General features: G+C 40.2%; 1 protein-coding gene across 1 annotated transcript in view; it reads right to left on the bottom strand.

Moving 5' to 3' along the window:
* SLC10A7 (solute carrier family 10 member 7) overlaps nucleotides 1-17,232 on the bottom strand; it is a 151,875-nt gene that overhangs the window by 121,125 nt on the left and 13,518 nt on the right. Inside the window, exons 2-3 of the mRNA XM_075257768.1 lie at nucleotides 13,460-13,542; nucleotides 4,146-4,282 (exon numbers count right to left, since the gene is read on the bottom strand). Coding sequence (XP_075113869.1) covers nucleotides 4,146-4,282; nucleotides 13,460-13,542 — 220 coding nt within the window. The remainder of the gene's footprint in view (nucleotides 1-4,145; nucleotides 4,283-13,459; nucleotides 13,543-17,232) is intronic.

A 17,232-nucleotide genomic window follows, 5' to 3' on the forward strand; every position in this document is an offset into this window, starting at 1 on the left:
CTCTCCTGGCTGCGTGCAGGCCAGGACGCCTGCGAAGTAGAGCTGGAGTGCCATCCCTACTGAGCACGGGTCGGAGTATTTTTTAAGATGATCACAACAGATAAAGAAGAAAAAAGTGGACCTAGTCTAACAAAATATGTGTGTGTAAATGGGCAAATCTCAACACTTTCAATATCTGAAATTTGATCAGAAATCTATACGTATAAAACCAGCAGGACAGGTTATAGTTAAGGCTAATTAAAACCAATTATCAATTAAGGGCTGCATTATCCCAATTCCCTGCCAGGACACGCACACCGTACTTGTCAATCTGCACTCATTTGCATTCACATTGCATTTGCTAGTAGACAGGTAAATGCAATGTGAATGGTGGAAGAATGACAGCTGCTGTGATCTCATCATACAGGATGACGCGCTGCCGAAATCCTACATCTTTTATCCTGCATCAAAGATGCCATCAGACGGTTGAAAGTCATCCGTTTAGCACATCTATTTAACAGATGCATTGGTCATCCATTTACAAAGTTAATGTTAAAAAAAAAAAAATGGATCTGTTTGTGTCAGTTTTTATTTCTCTGACAAAAATGTGTGTAAATCATAGAGAAGATAAAGAAATAATGTAACCCATTCTGTTTTGCATCCATTACCTAGATATGCCAAACAGATGTAAAAAAAATAAAATAAAAATCATCAACATGATGTTACCTTATTCATAGTCAAGGAGATTATTGGGAATTGGAGCTCCTAGAAGCATTCCCAAAGGACTCATTCTTACAAATTGTGCTAGTGTAATAGTGTAAAATTAAAGCCAGTGTAAAAGGCTAGGGCTACATGGCAATTTTGGCCACAATTCCTATCATGCAACCAAAGGTCACTGTGTCGCCCTAAGGCCCCGTTCACATGGGGCACGGATGGCGGATTTTGGTCCTGATTCTGATGTGGGAAGCGACTTCTGAAAGTCGCAGCACTCCGATGCGGCGGTGAATGGGCCTAGGCTGGAGGGTGCTGCCGCGAGGAGGAAAGGGCAGGTCGTTTCTTTTTTGCATGTTGCCACGAGCGGGAAAAAAGAACACTACCAGTCTACATAGACCACCATTGTGAGGGGGCGGATTAATGACGTGGATTCCACGCCAAAATCCGCCCCCTCTTGCCCCGTGAGAACGGGGCCTAAGACTCCATCACTAACAGATTTTTTGCAACTAGAAGACTCTCTCAGGTCTGCAATGCGACACCATTCTCTTACTGTACATTGGTGAGATCAAGACTGCGATCAGGAGTCACAACCAAAGTTGCCGTGAAGCCCTAGCTATAGGTCCTTCAATTTACACAAATATTGAGAGACAAATGTTATTGTTTCTATAATGAAACGTTCTACAATTCTCCAGTACACTTTCTGTGTCAATTCCTCGGGGTTTCTAGATCTTTGCTTGATGTCACTTTGTTTTCTTCCAGTGGATGACATTCAGTCCATGGTCATGTGATGGACACACAGATGCACAACTCGTTACCAGGCAGATGTCTGATTTCTGTGCTGTGAGTATTATAATTAACATCACATGACCATGGACTGATTTTTATCCACTGGAAGTAAAGAATGACAGCAAGCAGAGATCTAGAAAACTGTTAGGAATTAATAGAGAAAGTAAATTGTAGAACTTTTCATTATACAAACAACATTGGTCTCAATATTTCTTTGAAAATGGACAATCCCTTTAATGAACTGGTAGAGAGAGGATAGTTTCCACTACTTGATTTTGTGTATTAGACTTCTATTGAACAATGTCACCCATATTAGGTATCTCAGTAACTTTTTTTACATCTAACTAGTATATTGGCAAAGTTCGTTTTCATGATCTCAGGCTTAAATGGCATTTCTGCCTGGCCACAGAGAATATAAATGAAGTGGAATGATTTAATGTACTGGTACATCTCTCACTATTGTCTTTGGGAGCTGGCCCCTTCGCTCTCTCTTTTTTTGAGAGTTGTAATTCAATGAAGGTCTGAATCTTTTCCATGATCCCTTGCTGTATTCATCCAGTCTACCAAATCCTAAGGGAGTTACCAGTTTAAAATCTGAAACACATTAAGTACTTGAAATGATTATAAGGGGCCAATTGTGAAAGTATTCTTGACATGGGGACGGCAGAAGGGAAGACTGTATGTCTGCGGTGGAATGGGAATAAAGGACACTTATTAGCGCTTAACGAAGAGCTCAGTGTCACACATGAGACGATCCCATTTCAATATAAGAAGGTTTCACGCTCGGCGTGATGAATGCAACTGATTGGCTGATGTGTTTAGCTTAATTTCTCCTGACATCTTAATCCTTCCTTCTCGTCATCTAGCCACAAAAAATTAACATAAGTCAGATACATAAGCAAAACTAAGACTTCTGAATATTTGACTCCGTGTGCACAGTTAAGCACACAATACATTCACTGCCCTATAAAGTCTCATTTTCCTTTATGAACCTTTAAATCCATGACTATTTAATAATATAAAAATTATTTCAAAGCATGCTAATGGTTGCTTTGGAACTATAGTTATACTTAGTCAAAATCTCCTTTTTTTTCCCACTAATACATCATGTTGTCTTAAACTCTGCAAATGAAGAATGTCACTTTTACACTTATAGTCAACGCACACCAATGGCAGCTACAGAAAAAAAAAAAAAGTCATTTGCATGAACTGGACAACAGTGCATGGGGTATAACAATACAGGCCTATGGCCCAGTTCACATCTGCGTTTGGGTTTCTGTTGGGGGGAGTCTTTTTATCGCCGCATTTTTCATGCAGAGAGGGGAACGGAATCCTCGAATGCAATATGAACAAAGCCTAAGTCATATGGCATTTAAAGAGCAGCTAGAGATATTTTTGCCATCCCATTGCAAGGTTCCCGTATACAAATACCTTTCCTCTCGCATTTTGTCTGTGTAGGTATACTCTTTCTGATGTGATATTTGCCCCAACTTTGATGTGGTTTGCTGATGCCCATGCATGCCATAGTGCAAAGAATAACAAGTAGGCAAAAAGGAAGAGTCTTCTCCAATTCTGCCCCCCCCCCAGCCTCCACAAAATATGAAGTACCACAGAAGGAAATAAAAAGACAAACTACAGCAGCAATGACTTCTACCCTTGTCTAGTTACAGTTAAACTAAGAGGTTTTTTCGGGTACAGGGGAGGTTTTACAACAATTATATATTATCGTATCGAATCACATGCTGATACTAAAGGCCCCAAGTATGCAGGGGAAAGCCAGGCTGGAAAATCCATATATTGACCAGATTTCCCACCTCAAATGCAGTCAGAAGATCAAGAATCCTTGCACCACAGTTTTCTAGGATGGTTGAAGTCCATGTCTGCCCACAGCTTTACTGTCCCATACCCTATATAGTACAGACAATAGAGCTGCATGAGGCAGCCACTCCTAGCATCACAGATCACTATCATGTAAGGAGTCCTGGGCACAAGACGGCTGAGGCCAGCCAGCGAAGTAACTGCAATGTCACAACCTGTGACACAATTCCTCTTCCTTAGGCCTGTTGAGGCCACTGATTGGCTTCAGTGGTCACGTGACTGCTAAGGCCAATCAGTGTCTTCAGCAAAACTCCAGAAGAGACCCGGGAGTTGCTGCCGGAGCAGAAGAACCGGGATGTGCAGGAGGACATTGGAGAGTGGTTCTTAACCAGGGTTTGATCAAACCCTAGGCCCTATGCACGGTTCATTTTGTGTACCAGTAAAAAAAATCATATACCTATGTCTTGAATTTGGAAAAAAAATCATATTTGATTTATCACTAAAGAAGGGTTCAATGAGGCCAGGAGAGTACGCATTTCTTTTTTTTTTTTTTTTTTCCTTCACTGCCCCCAGCTGATTTAAACGTTAAAAGGGTTGTCCATGTTTGCTTGGGCAATCCTTTTAATTTTAGGGGTAGTTAAGTATCTCTCGGGGAAAAAAAATACTCATGTGGAAACGTGATCACGTTTTTAGGTTCATAAAGTACCCTATGAATGTCCTGTGAGATCATGTGAAAAGTGCAAGTACAGGTAAAGTTGTAAGATTCAACATCGGAACATATTCAGTAAATAATGTCAAATATTTGTAAAACATTGTATGGTTTTTACACAGCACAATGAAAGACCTACCCCTTTAACAGCCATTCATTAATAGGCGTAAGTGACAGCACTTGGAGGAAAAACCATATTGCTGTTGGGAAGAACACGAGAGTAAACACCTGTACAAAGAGGTGAAGCTTCACGTGCATCAAAGCACTAGTGAGTTCCTGGAAAAAAAAAAAAAAAATAGAATTAAACATTGTATGAGAATACTCCTTTACAAAATGAAATTGTAAGCATATTAGTAAGCAAAAGTAATTTCTCAGGAAAAATCTTTTTTATTTTCAATAACTAGCTGGAACTATTCACTAATAAAGGAAAAAAACTGAATATTTAAAATGACTTTTCAAGTTCAAAAGCTCAGAAAAAAACAATTATTTGGTGTTGCGAAAGACAAAAAGGAACGTTAAAGTTAAAGACCTGAAGAATCGATGACATAGAAGAACGCCGCTTTAAAAATACTGGGGTCAAGTTACCAATGTTGTTCTCCTAGAATGCAATATAAATATGTCAAAATGCATTTTAGGCCAAGGCCTCACATGGCCACCCGCAGCCAAAAAAGCGTTGCGGGAAAATCCTTTGCTCCGACTGTAAAACCTTGTGAGTTCTCCTCTGGCATTTCCGCCGCAAGCAAATTGCGGCGTTTACACCACACGGGGCCCCGGCCTTAGGCCATTTTTTCTAACTAGCTCGACAAGGGGTAATGACCTAAATAAAAGCAGACATGGCTTGAATTGCAACATTATGCTCAAAAAATGTTGGTGCCAAATTTGGCCTCAAACTGGGTTAACCAATAGGCAGCGAAAACTTTTAAATAGTTGGTTTATGTGCCAAATTTAGCATATAAGCTGAACCACCGTGATAAATAAGAATTTTACCTTGTAAATGAGGTCTAGTGTTACCACAAGCCGTTTGGACCTGCCATAGAGCTTTTCTATGAAAATTGGATTTAATATATATCCTTGATGAAAAGTCATGAGATTAATCTACATAACTGACTGCATAATGCACATCCATAGCATAACTCTCATAGATGGAATCTTGTAGGAACTAAATACAGCAATATAACCTGGTATATCAGACAATGCCCAGTACAGATATCTTGTCTCCATTCTACAGAATTGGCAGATCGCTATACTGTATACAGCAGATGTGCTTCTAACAGATGTTACTTATTAACCAGTTGATCTGCTGTAAAATCAATACTCCACCTCCCCTAGAGAATACACTGTTACCACATGGTATACGCAACACCAGGCTACGCACAGCTGAAGTGAGAAACATACAAGTCTGCAAGTAATGTGGTTAATGAAAGGCAGACACATCCGACTCTTTCTGATATCTAAAATGAAGGCTAAATTCACACAGCTGTTGTTCAAGTCCATTGTTCTGATCCATCATAGCATTGACAGATTAAGCTTGGCCTGAATGGAGGTGAATGCAGATGGTTGATGCTCCTTCTGCATGTGTCTTGTTGTCAGCTTTTCAGTTTGTTGTTCTGATTCGATGTTGAATCTGAACAGTGACAACAAGCTGGAGGATGCCGATAGTCACTGAAAAAGGTGAATGCGCGCAGGATGTTATGAGCTAGAGAGGGTACAAGAGAACTGGACTTTGTGGAAACTACATAAAATTTCAACCAAGACTGATGGACATTTACCCTGTAAAATACCTTATGGGACAGATAGTTTCTTGCCATCAAGAAAGACTCAGTTGTTTTGTTGTTCAAGTCTGCCTCAATAACAGGTAGAAACTATTCTAAAGAATACTGATAAACGGAGGCATTAGAGATTGTCTAGATGAGTGAGAGACCCCCTCTAGATTTATTATTATTTACCGTCATGTGCAAAGTTTTAAGCAGGCATGGAAAAAGGGATTACTATATTAAAAACATATTCCATATTTTTCGGACTATAAGACGCACTTTTTTTCCCCAAAATTTGGGGGGAAAAGAAGGGTGCGTCTTATAGTCTGAATGTGGCGCCTGGCATCCGCTGTAATAGAGAGGCGGAAGCCGGCAAGTGATAGACGCCGGGGCCTGAGACATCGCTGCGCTCCTCTGCCCTGCATGAAGCCAGCAGCGGCGATGCTATTCTGCTCCTCCGTCCCCCCGCCGCTGGCTTCAGGCAGGGCAGAGGAGCGATGTCTCAGTCCCCGGCACCTGTGCTGGCGTCTATCCCTCGCCGGCATCCACCTCTCTAGTACAGCGGATGCCGGGTCAGTATCGGTGGCCCCTTCTCCCCCGGGGCCGGTCCCCACCGGCCCCGTACCTGTGAAGTTGCAGGCCGGCTCCTGCGCGGCGATATCGCAGGAGCCGACCTGTTCGGGTGAGAGCCGGGAGCCTAGTGAGGCTCCCCGGCCTGTCACTGCTGTATTAGTATTGCGGCTGGGTCTATGACCAGCCGCCGTAATACTAATAGACAGAATGTCCCATAGACGGCAATACACTTGTATTGCCGTCTATGGGACTTGCAATCAAGTGACCGCAGGTTCAAGCCCCCGGGGGGGGAATAAAATAGTAAAAAAAAAAAAAAAAAAACTTTATAAATATATAATAAAAATATGAAATAAATAAAAGTTCTAAATCACCTCCTGTTTTTTTTTTCAATACAAGGTGATCTAAGAAATAGACATTCCCCAAAATGGTATAACTAAAAAGTACATCTGGCCCCGCAAAAAAAAAAAAAAAACACTCTATGCATCCCCGTACAGCTGCAGGGTCACCTGTCAATGTGGCCTTGCAGCTGTTGCAAAACTACAACTCCCATATATTAAATATTTTACCAGTTTTTGCTTCAAAATTTTCTTTCCCTATTTTCCTCCTCTAAAACCTAGGTGCGTCTTATAGTCCGAAAAATACGGTACATTAAAAAGAAATGTAAATCACATCAATATTTGGTATGACCACCATTTAGGTTTAAAATATCATAAATTCTTCTAGGTATCTCTGTATACAGTATTTGAAGGAACTCAGCGGGGAGGTTTTTCTCCAGATAGACTCGATGTTGAGATCCGGATACTGGGCCATATCATCACTTCTATAACAAAAGGGAGGTCACACCAAATATTGATTTGATTTCTTTTTAGTTCATTTACTTCATTTTGTTAATTGACAAAAGTAAAAATATATCTAATTTCTTAAGTTGCTGCATTTTTCCTTACTTGCCTAAAACTATTACATAGTATTACATACTATTCTCCCAAAAAATATTTTATCCAGTGTTACCTTATTTAGTTTTTCCTTTCTATCTGAAGCCTGTTGGGTCATATGATCTAAAGCTCGCTGCCGCTGCTGTCTGTCCTGGGGTGTCCGTGGTAAACCCCGGGGAAAACAGACAGCAGACGGCCTGCGAGAGGACGGCTTTAAAACCCATTCATTTGATTGGGTTTTCAAACGTGACCGTCCGTGAGCATTTTCAGCCTCTCCGCCTGGTGTCCAGTTTTTCCGCAGACACAAAATCCTACATGCTTTTCCTGGGAATCTGAGCGTAGACTAAAGTCCAAGTAAGCTAAGGCACACACCAAAGGCACTCTCCCCATTTTGCATATGAACAAAAAGATGATCTACATGAACATGGGGCACCAAATCGGAATTAAATAGCCATATTTGGAAACTGTAGAATCACCTTTACAAGACACTGTGATTAGGTTTACAACTTACTGACACACTCTCTTTGAAAGTCAGACATTGCCTATATGATAGACTGTTCCAGACAGGCTTTTCATGAGCAGGGGACATAAACTCCTATAAGTAGCTACGAATTAGAGACAGTTCCTGTCACACAGTAATAATGAATGTGCTCACAGCTCAACCCCCTAATTATATACACGTAGTCTCAGATTATTTAGGAAAATAGAGAGGAAACATATAGTAAGGTCAGACAGGAGCTTTCACCACATCTACCAAAACCCGGATAGCACACTGAACTCACCCACAGCCATCTGCAAGGGGATTTAGGCTGCTCATATGATAAAGTGCTGAGGAATCATGGGATTAATAGAAGGGCAATGAGAAAGAAACATAAAAGCAAAGATGGTGTCTGATAAGGAACAAAAAGTGAATCTGGAGGGATAAGTGTGCAACAAAGTACTGCGCAGGTGTAGCAAAACCCGGCAAAGTAAAAAAGATTTCAAAAATATGAACGTGTAACACTAGGTTCACTCCTGTGTTTGGATTACCGTTCGGGGGGTCCGCTTAGGGAACCCCCAAATGGAAACCTAAGATTCTTAAAAAAAAGTGGTGACCTGCAGACCCCAGAGACTATAATGGAGTCTGCAGGGTTTCTGCCCGTTTTCCGCCTGAAAAGAGCGACAAACGGGGAGAGAAATGCTCTGGGTGCAGCGCTTTTCTTTCCGCATTTTTTAAATGAATTCAGGGACGCAAACCCCAAACGGAGTTTAAGCGCTGGTGTGAACCCAGACTTACTAGTTTATTTTATTATTTATTTATTCTGTAACAGGACAACAATCCCAAACATACAGCTAATGTCATTGTGTTCAGCATAATGAAGAACAGGAAGTCCTGGAAGTGATAATATGGCTCCAAAAAGCCCTGAACTCACATCATTGGATTTTATGAAGAAAAAGAAGGACACTCACAGACGATCTGTGGATTCTTTGTATTGTGTTAACTGCCAAAAAAATAAACTATTAACACTAACTATTTGAAAACATTCTTATGTTGCAGCATTTTCCCCATGTCTGCCTAAAACTTTTGCATTGTAAACACAAAGACATTTAGGTGATGGGTGCAAGAATGGGGGGGGGGGAAGCTGTTTCACTGGAGTGCTTCTATCAGTCATCAGGAAACTAGGGATCAAACAAGTCACAGTGCATCATAGTACATAGATAGTCCTATAGATGCATCATTTACGGTACGTGACGCCAGAGGATATCAGAACCTCCATGAACTCCAAATAGAAAATGCCAAGTGCATGTGTGGGAATTCAACAAGCAATGTCATAGCTATATGAGATGGAGCCCTTGGACACTGACATGTCCCCATTGCACTTGAGCCTTATTCTAAAAACATCTTTTTCAAGGAAATGGCGCATCGACGGGACTGTGCTCAGTATAATGGAGACACCCTTCTTTCAATCTGAAACACGTTGTGGTGTACTGTTTTTACTCCATTAAAGCTGCTTATATCCATGGGATCGCTTTCTGTCTTCCATGTACGAGCGCGGATCCTCTTCTCCATTTGCTGTCCTATTTGCCTCCCAGGTGTCCGGTGTTTGCTGTTGGAACCGATGCCACTCTCACCAGAATTTCACATCACACAATTGTGTCTTCGGGTGTTTTGATCTTGTCACAACCCCACCAGGTGAGAGGCCAACTGGTCGTCTTTTATCATTACAAGATTTGCTATATCCCATAGTGTAATACTACACTTAGTACGCTCGGTGTCTCTTCTTTTCTACAATGCATTGTGGCTAGTCAGACACTGGAGTTTCCTGGTGACAGACTTCCTTTAAAATCGAATATAAAAATAACAAGAACCTAATGGATGAAACACAAGGTCGTACCTTTATTCTACTTCTTTCATTTCGGAAATATTCTTTCCAATGACATCTGTTGTATCCCTGAAGTATATTTGAGTCACTAGATTGAATCTGGATGACTGAGCATTCTTAAGGGTATGTTCACATGTAGCAAATATGCTGTGAGAGATTCCACTGCAGCTTAACAGTCTTATGTGCACTTAGAATTTGTTAGCATTTACCCAGTGCAAAGTAATGAAAGAAATAAAGTGGTGGGGACAATAGAACTGCATACAGCTGGGCGCCTCCACGTGATAAAATAAAAGCTAAATCAGGATATATGATGTGACTGATCCTGATGTATTTATGTACCACAGAACAGAAGCTACAAATGATGCCTTCATTACAGCAATCTGACTCTGTAAGTGGAGGCCCCATGGTGTCTAACAAAATATAGATTTCCTGGATGCAAGGATATAAAAATGCTTTCAGGATATATTAAAACAAACAACATGGGAAATAGAACAAGTGAATGCCGTGAAAATAAAGACATGCATGTATTTCTTGCACAAATATTTAACTTTTCATTTCTGAGACTGGTTCTTGTTTGACATCTATTATACCGTCTTCCATTCTGCATTTTCCCTGTTGGTACATGAATTACATTTGCAGGATTTTGAGGTTTTTGCTGTGCTTTAATAACCATCCTCTTGAGATGTTCGGATAAATAAACGCAATTTGTCTCCAAGCTTCATTTGTAGCTGTTGTAGGATACAAACCCATTAACATTCCCATACACGCTGCCTATCTGCAATACGATGCTCTTGTGAATTTAATGGCTCACATTCACAGTGGGGAAAAGCATAACATGCTGTAAATTGAATTAAACAATATAATAATTAGTCCATAAGCTACAGGATCTACAGGCCTATGGTGGGAATCCGGGCACCTGATGAACACTATGGGAAACAAAACACCTGAAAACTTCATCCCTGAGCAAGTCAGCAGTGACATTAGAAGCTATAAACAAACTAGCACGCATATATTGTCTAAAGATGGTTCTGGAGTAGTAAGCTTAAAAAGACTAAACCGAGCACAAGATGAAGAAAGGTCTGTGACTAAAGGTAGAAATATATAGAGAATGATGTCAAAGGCATGGCAGAAGAACAATACTGCTTGATGCATAACTGCACCGTGTAAACAGTACTCCATAGGTCCTCACTGTTTCATACAGATACAGATGTATCTATGCATCTGATGTGGCATTTATAGTAAAATACTACCTAAATACAAAAACTGAAGCGCTACATTAATCTAGCTTAGAGTAGGCTTCATGGAACTGTTTTTTAATGCTCTAAAATTTTTTGTCAGGTCCCAATAAACTGACCAGAAAATAAGAAGGTATAATGCTATAGAAGGATTGGCCCTCCCTCTCACCGTGCCAGCTAGTCACAAAGTTACGTAATTGTACTTGTTTCTATGTAAGGAAACCCTTTTTATTTGTACATGACCATGGAGTTAAAGGGGTTGTCCAAGAGATTATATGTATAACTTTACAAGGAGGGCAAAACGGTCGTTGCCTGAGGTGCTGGGTTCATCCTCTCTCCATTCATGTTGATGTTTTATTGTATAGACATGGAATAAAGGAGGCTCTTTTATGGGTACACCTGTGCTGACTGCCCTCCTTTTTTCTCCAAGTATGTTATATATTTATTTTAAGCTGGGGAAGGTGTAGTAACAAAAAAAGCAGTTTTTATATATTTTTTTTATATATATATATATATATATATATATATATATATATATATATATATATATATACACACATACATACATATACACACACACACGTTTTATACTGGACAATCTCTTTAATGCAGCTCTGATATTATTAATTATTATATTATTGCGATGCTCTTATACCCTTAAAGGGGTTCTGTCATTGGAAAATCTAATTTTTAACTAATTACATTGTCAAGTCTGAGAACATGAATCAAGATTCTTATACTTTGTATTGCATGTTTGTTATCGAAATACTAATTTTTCCTTGGTGAGGTTGCATAGTCAAAGAGACAAAGGACTTTGAATCCAAGATGGAGCTTGTTTCCTGTTTGCCATGCCTCTGGTGGAATTCTTTAGGTCAGAGGAGGTGGTGTCTGGCTGGACATTGAAGTTTGGAGCCAATGGCAGATGGACAGCAGCTCAGGAATGCCAAGGAGGCAGTAACCCCCTCCTTTCTTTGTTTCTTAAGTGTGTGTACTTTCAATAAAGAGCCAGTAATGCTGAGCTGACCTAAGGGGCGAAAGAGCATCTGGCTGGCATTGGAACGCAACTTAGTGTCTGTCTCATTCTTAGCAATTGTGCACAAATATGCTCATTAATTTGGACTGACTGATTGATCCATGATATAGTCAATTTTGACCACAACAACATACTTGCATAGCCTTTAGAAAGGCTATTCCACACCTACCTTGTATATGTAAATTGCCTCAGTAGTTTTTGAATGAGCCAGTTTTTATTCACATGCCAATTAGCTTCCAGCCAGCACAGGAAGTTCTCAGTGAGCACTGTCTGCTGTATGTACAGCACAGGCTGCTGCTGCTGATGATGACTCATCTCCCTGCTCTCACACACATAGCAGAGAATAGCAGAGAGCAGTGCTGCTGGGAACTTCCTGTGCTGGCTGGAAGCTAATTCGCATATGAATAAAAACGGGCTCCTTCAAAAACTACTGAGGCGATTTACACACAAAAGGTAAGTGTGGAATAGCCTTTCTAAAGGCTATGCAAGTATGTGTTTAGTTAAAAATGACTTTTCCCAATGGTAGAGTCCCTTTAAACAGCTGTCCCACTTCATCATTGCTCTAGAAATGTATATTTATATTTTTGGAAAATTTCTGCAAATAGCACCAACTGTTCTTCGGTTCAGGTTAATATTTTAATTGCTCAGAAACTGGTTCAGCATTATCTAGTAATAAGCACTTGGTGCATATTCTGTGACTACTCGCAAGTGACATTTAGGCCATAGTGTCACCACATAAAAAGGCAGACCAAACTTCAGGCACCATGTTTTAGAGCATGAGAAGCTTAGACTCATCTATGGCTTTATGGGCAAAATTCCAATAAAACATGCCATTTATTCATCTAAACCTCTGCTCTTTATGTGCCTTGGAGTCGTGTGTGGTCCTAAGTGACTGGCCACTATCTCTGTATGCATACTAATACTGTAAGGCTGTCAATCACTGAGTAGAGCTACCCGCTGGAAGCAAACCCAAATGAATAGAATACACATTAGTTAGAATCTTCTCCCACTCATATGTATATCAGTCTGCTCAGCTCCTCCTGTTTTTCAGTGTGACATTTTCCCTTTAAGTTTCTATGATTAAGAATATCACTTTGGTGTAGTCTATATACAGGTCGACAACAGCCATCAAAACATAATAGTGAGACAGGAGAAGAATATTACCTGTAAGTATATTTGGATTTTTATTTCTCTCTGTTTAACAGGTTGGTGCTACAGCGTTTAAGGAATTGGTCTTTCAATTTAAAATTTGGCATACAGCAAGTAAACATTAGCTCTTGGAGTGACATGCTATAAATCTGTCTGTAAACACAATGAACATACTTGTGCCATGTGTAAATATTCATTTAGTTATTGCATTATTCTTATAAAGACTGTACGTTGGCTTTGTAACCACACATATCTGTTACCGTCTATCTATGCAATTTTGTTAATTTCATATTTGACACAACATTACCATATAATATACATAAAAACTCCCATCAATATAAAAAAACATCATTATTAAACTGCAAGGAGTCCAAAATCCATTATATCCTAAGAAAATAACTTCATGTACTATACCTCTGTTTTTAATGACAGTCCACTGTTAAAGAATATAGCAGAAACGGCAATATAAGTTATTGTAATTTCTGGCTTCAGTGGTCCTGAAAGAAAAGAAGAAACAAACATTTAAGTGTTAATTTATAGGCCATAACATTATTGCGGGCTGGGAGCAAACAAGTAAGACAGAAGTATATACACGAATAATAAAGGGGTTTTCAGGGTTTATAAAGTTGATGAACTGTCTGATCTTTGATTGATAACCTACCTAAGTAATATAGTGATCATCCCTCTCTCAGTATAGGACTTGCGGAATGTAACTCTACATCCAGCTTTCCTAATAGCCGCTTGAAGAACAATTTGCTTTCAAGCAGTTAATGGGAAAAGCAGATCTGCTCACCTTGTAAATGAAGCCTAATAGTGATGAGTAGGAGATAGAGGCTGCTGGCCAAGATGTTAGAGAGCTGGGGACTGTGGGGAAGGAAGACAGTTCTCAAAAAGACCAGCACTGCACAGCATAGTAGTCAGTGAGTACTGACCTCACAAACTTCACCAGTCAAGATACGGGAAGTGATTCGGACAGATTTGATGGAGACCTGACTACAACAAAATGGCTGAGCTGCAGAACCCTCACCCCACAGAATAGGGGATACTGAGGACTGACTAAGGCCATGGAGCCTGGGCCAACATGAGATTGACTACTCTATGCTGCAAGCTTCACCAGCCGAAATTCCAAGATAACCTTGCCTGAAATTCATAGGGAATTGGTAAAGCATATAAACCTTAAATCCTTTCTGAATGCCAGTGACTCTCTACTGGAGTTAGCAGAAGACCTAAAGGCCCTTAAAATGTTTTTGCCAAATACCTCCAATGAATAAACATGCAATTAAAAAAAAAAAAAAAGCTAAATTAAACCAACAAACAAAATGAACCCACATTATATACAAAAAATATACACAACACACACAATAAATAAAATCAGCAACATTAATAATGATAAAATTATATTTATATAGGTAATGATTAAGTAAAATCTTACTTAGAGGGTCGACATATTCCACAGCACTTTACACATCTCAGGGTTAATATACAGTTAAAATGAGAGAATTACAAAGTAATAAATTAGCCATCAATTCACACCGTAGAAGTGAGGACTCCGCTCTATGAAAACAACCTACCAACTATAAAACCTGTTGTAGCATGCAATAGCTGATAATATACAAAGTGCCTGCACTGAAATGTACCATGTAATAAAACGGCTACGCTGTTCACCTGATCACATAGAAGAAGAATAAAAAAAATAAATAAAAATAAAAACACTTTCTACATCTAAAGAGGTGAAATGACAAAAACTTAGGACCCGTTCACATGGGCACAGAGGGGGTGGATTATGGCGCAGAATCCGCGTCATAATCCATCCCCTCACAATGGTGAGTCTTTGGAGACCACTAGCGTTCATTTTTCCGCTATTCCGTTATTTTCTTTAGATGCTGGAGCCCTGGTTTTGCCTGCAAGTGTCTGACCCTCATCTCTTCCTAAGTGACTAATATGGCTCCAGCACCAGACTCTGTGCTGTAATTCTCACCTTTAAGAAATGGTAGAAATTCTTTCAGCCATCATTCTACATTATTAGCATCAGCAAAGTTTTGTATAATGAGCATTGCCACCTACAGCTGATATTTACTTATTTTAACATATTTGTAAAGCTCCATACATTATTTATGGACATTGTCAATCATTTCCTGGAAGGATGCCTGGACTGTCTAATTCAGTTGGCGCAATTCTGTTCCAGTTCTTACCACTGTCCCCAGAACATACTGATAAGAAAGTCCCTGCTTTCAGACTTCTTGCTGGATGAGAATCTATCAAAAAAACAGTCACCGAGTTATGAAAAAGTGAGAGCTGGATTTAATGTAGGAGGTTTGGCTTGTCAGCTCTATGTCCCCGATAGCCTCAGTTGCATTCTTAAAGAGGATCTTTCACCTCCTGGGGCACACGCTGTGTAATACACTGCTAGAAAGCCGACAGTGCTCAGAATTCAGCGCACTATTGGCTTTCCCTTTCTGTGCCCCTGTGAAGGTCTATCGGTCCCGGTACTGTAGCTCTTTACTGTCAGAAGGGAGTTTCTGACAGTCAGTCAGGAACGCCTTTCCTCACAGTAGCACCTATTGCGCTGTACAGTGAGAGCGGGGAGGAACGCCTCCCTTTCCCTCCAGACAGTACTCGTCCATAGAAGAGTATTGGGGGGCATGTCATGGCTGGGCGGTAAGGAACACCCCCTCTCACAGTACAGCACTATAGACACTGCTGTGAGGAAGGGTGTTCCTGACTGACTGTCAGAAACATCTTTCTAACAGTGAAGGGCTACAGTACCGACACCGATAGCTCTTCACAGGAGCACAGAATGTGAAAGCCGAATTCAGCGCACTTTCAGCTTTCTAGCAGTGTATTACACCTCATGTGCCCCAGGTGGTGAAAGGTCCTCTTTAAAGAGGAACTCTAAGCTGGTTTATGCTGCCCCAAGTACAGAGACCCTGATTCCAGTGAACAGCATACTTTGTTTTTTCCCCTCCTGTTTTATAGTAAAATGCTGATGGCAAACTGGGGCTAGATGTCATTTTATTATTTTCTATGGCATCATTTTGGGCACCTGACATCACTTTAGACACCTGATGTCTTCATGTGCCCAACAGAAAACGACACTGCCTAGATACGTCCAGCTAAACACCCAGGATGGGTGCACAAAAATGTCTTTAGTGGAGTCCAGCTCAGGTATAATTTGAGGGCTCCTCCCACCCATAATTTGAGAGCTCCTCCCACAGCTTTCTCCCTATACACAGTATAGGGAGAAAGCTGTCAATCAGCAGAAGAAGGATAAAAGATCTGCTGCTCATAAATACAAGGACTACTGCTAAAACTTCTGAATGAGAAGTCACAGGGTTCTGTGAGTACTTGACACCATCTGATTCTATATAACGTGTATGATAACATATTAACAGTGCAATCTAATAGAGTAACTCTCTGACAACATTACTCTGGAATGCTGCCTTGTCCACTTTTACAGCACGATCCAATTCACGGACAGATCTGTGATGAATAAATTCATGTTTCTCATTTAAATAAAAAGAATAGTATGAAAAGTGAAGGGATTTCTTGGTTACGGACAAGTATAGAGCCTACAGCAATGTGCGGCGTGACATCTCCACTGCAGTTTAAGACAACAATTTGAATATTTGTCAACATATTTTCTGAGTTGTATTGATATGTTTCAGGCAGAAAAAAAAAATTATCCCTACTGCTAAAATAAAACTGCAAGACCTCACAATGCAGGTCAGAGAGTCCTTAAGTGACAGCTAGGATTATTTTCTGGATATAGTCATGTCATAGCTCACTGGGGAAACTTAGTCACTGGCACACAGCGGCAGTCAAAGACTTTATCTGCATTTTATTCTCACTTATAAACTACCACTATGTGATGTGAAAGGATGAAAAAGAACAGCCGGCCATCCACAAGGCAGATCAAAGTGCAAGCTGGAAATGTCTGTAGGTTAAGAGTTTATGGCACAGATAAAAAGATTCAGTTGTCATCAGACATTACTATAGCTCTGGCTTTTTTTTCCTGTTTCATTTTTTCCTTAGAGAAGATAATGCTAAAGCTCTTTGACCGTCCACTTTGGAAAATTCTTTTCGTTATAAGGGTCACAAAACGCTCAAGGATCAAGCTGTAATCTGGAAGTCTTTCATTTTCCTGCAGCTCCCCCTCAGGGGAAACACAGCATTACAGGACGACCACT

The sequence above is a fragment of the Leptodactylus fuscus genome, chromosome 1, assembly GCF_031893055.1.
Source record: "Leptodactylus fuscus isolate aLepFus1 chromosome 1, aLepFus1.hap2, whole genome shotgun sequence".
Lineage (NCBI taxonomy): Eukaryota > Metazoa > Chordata > Amphibia > Anura > Leptodactylidae > Leptodactylus > Leptodactylus fuscus.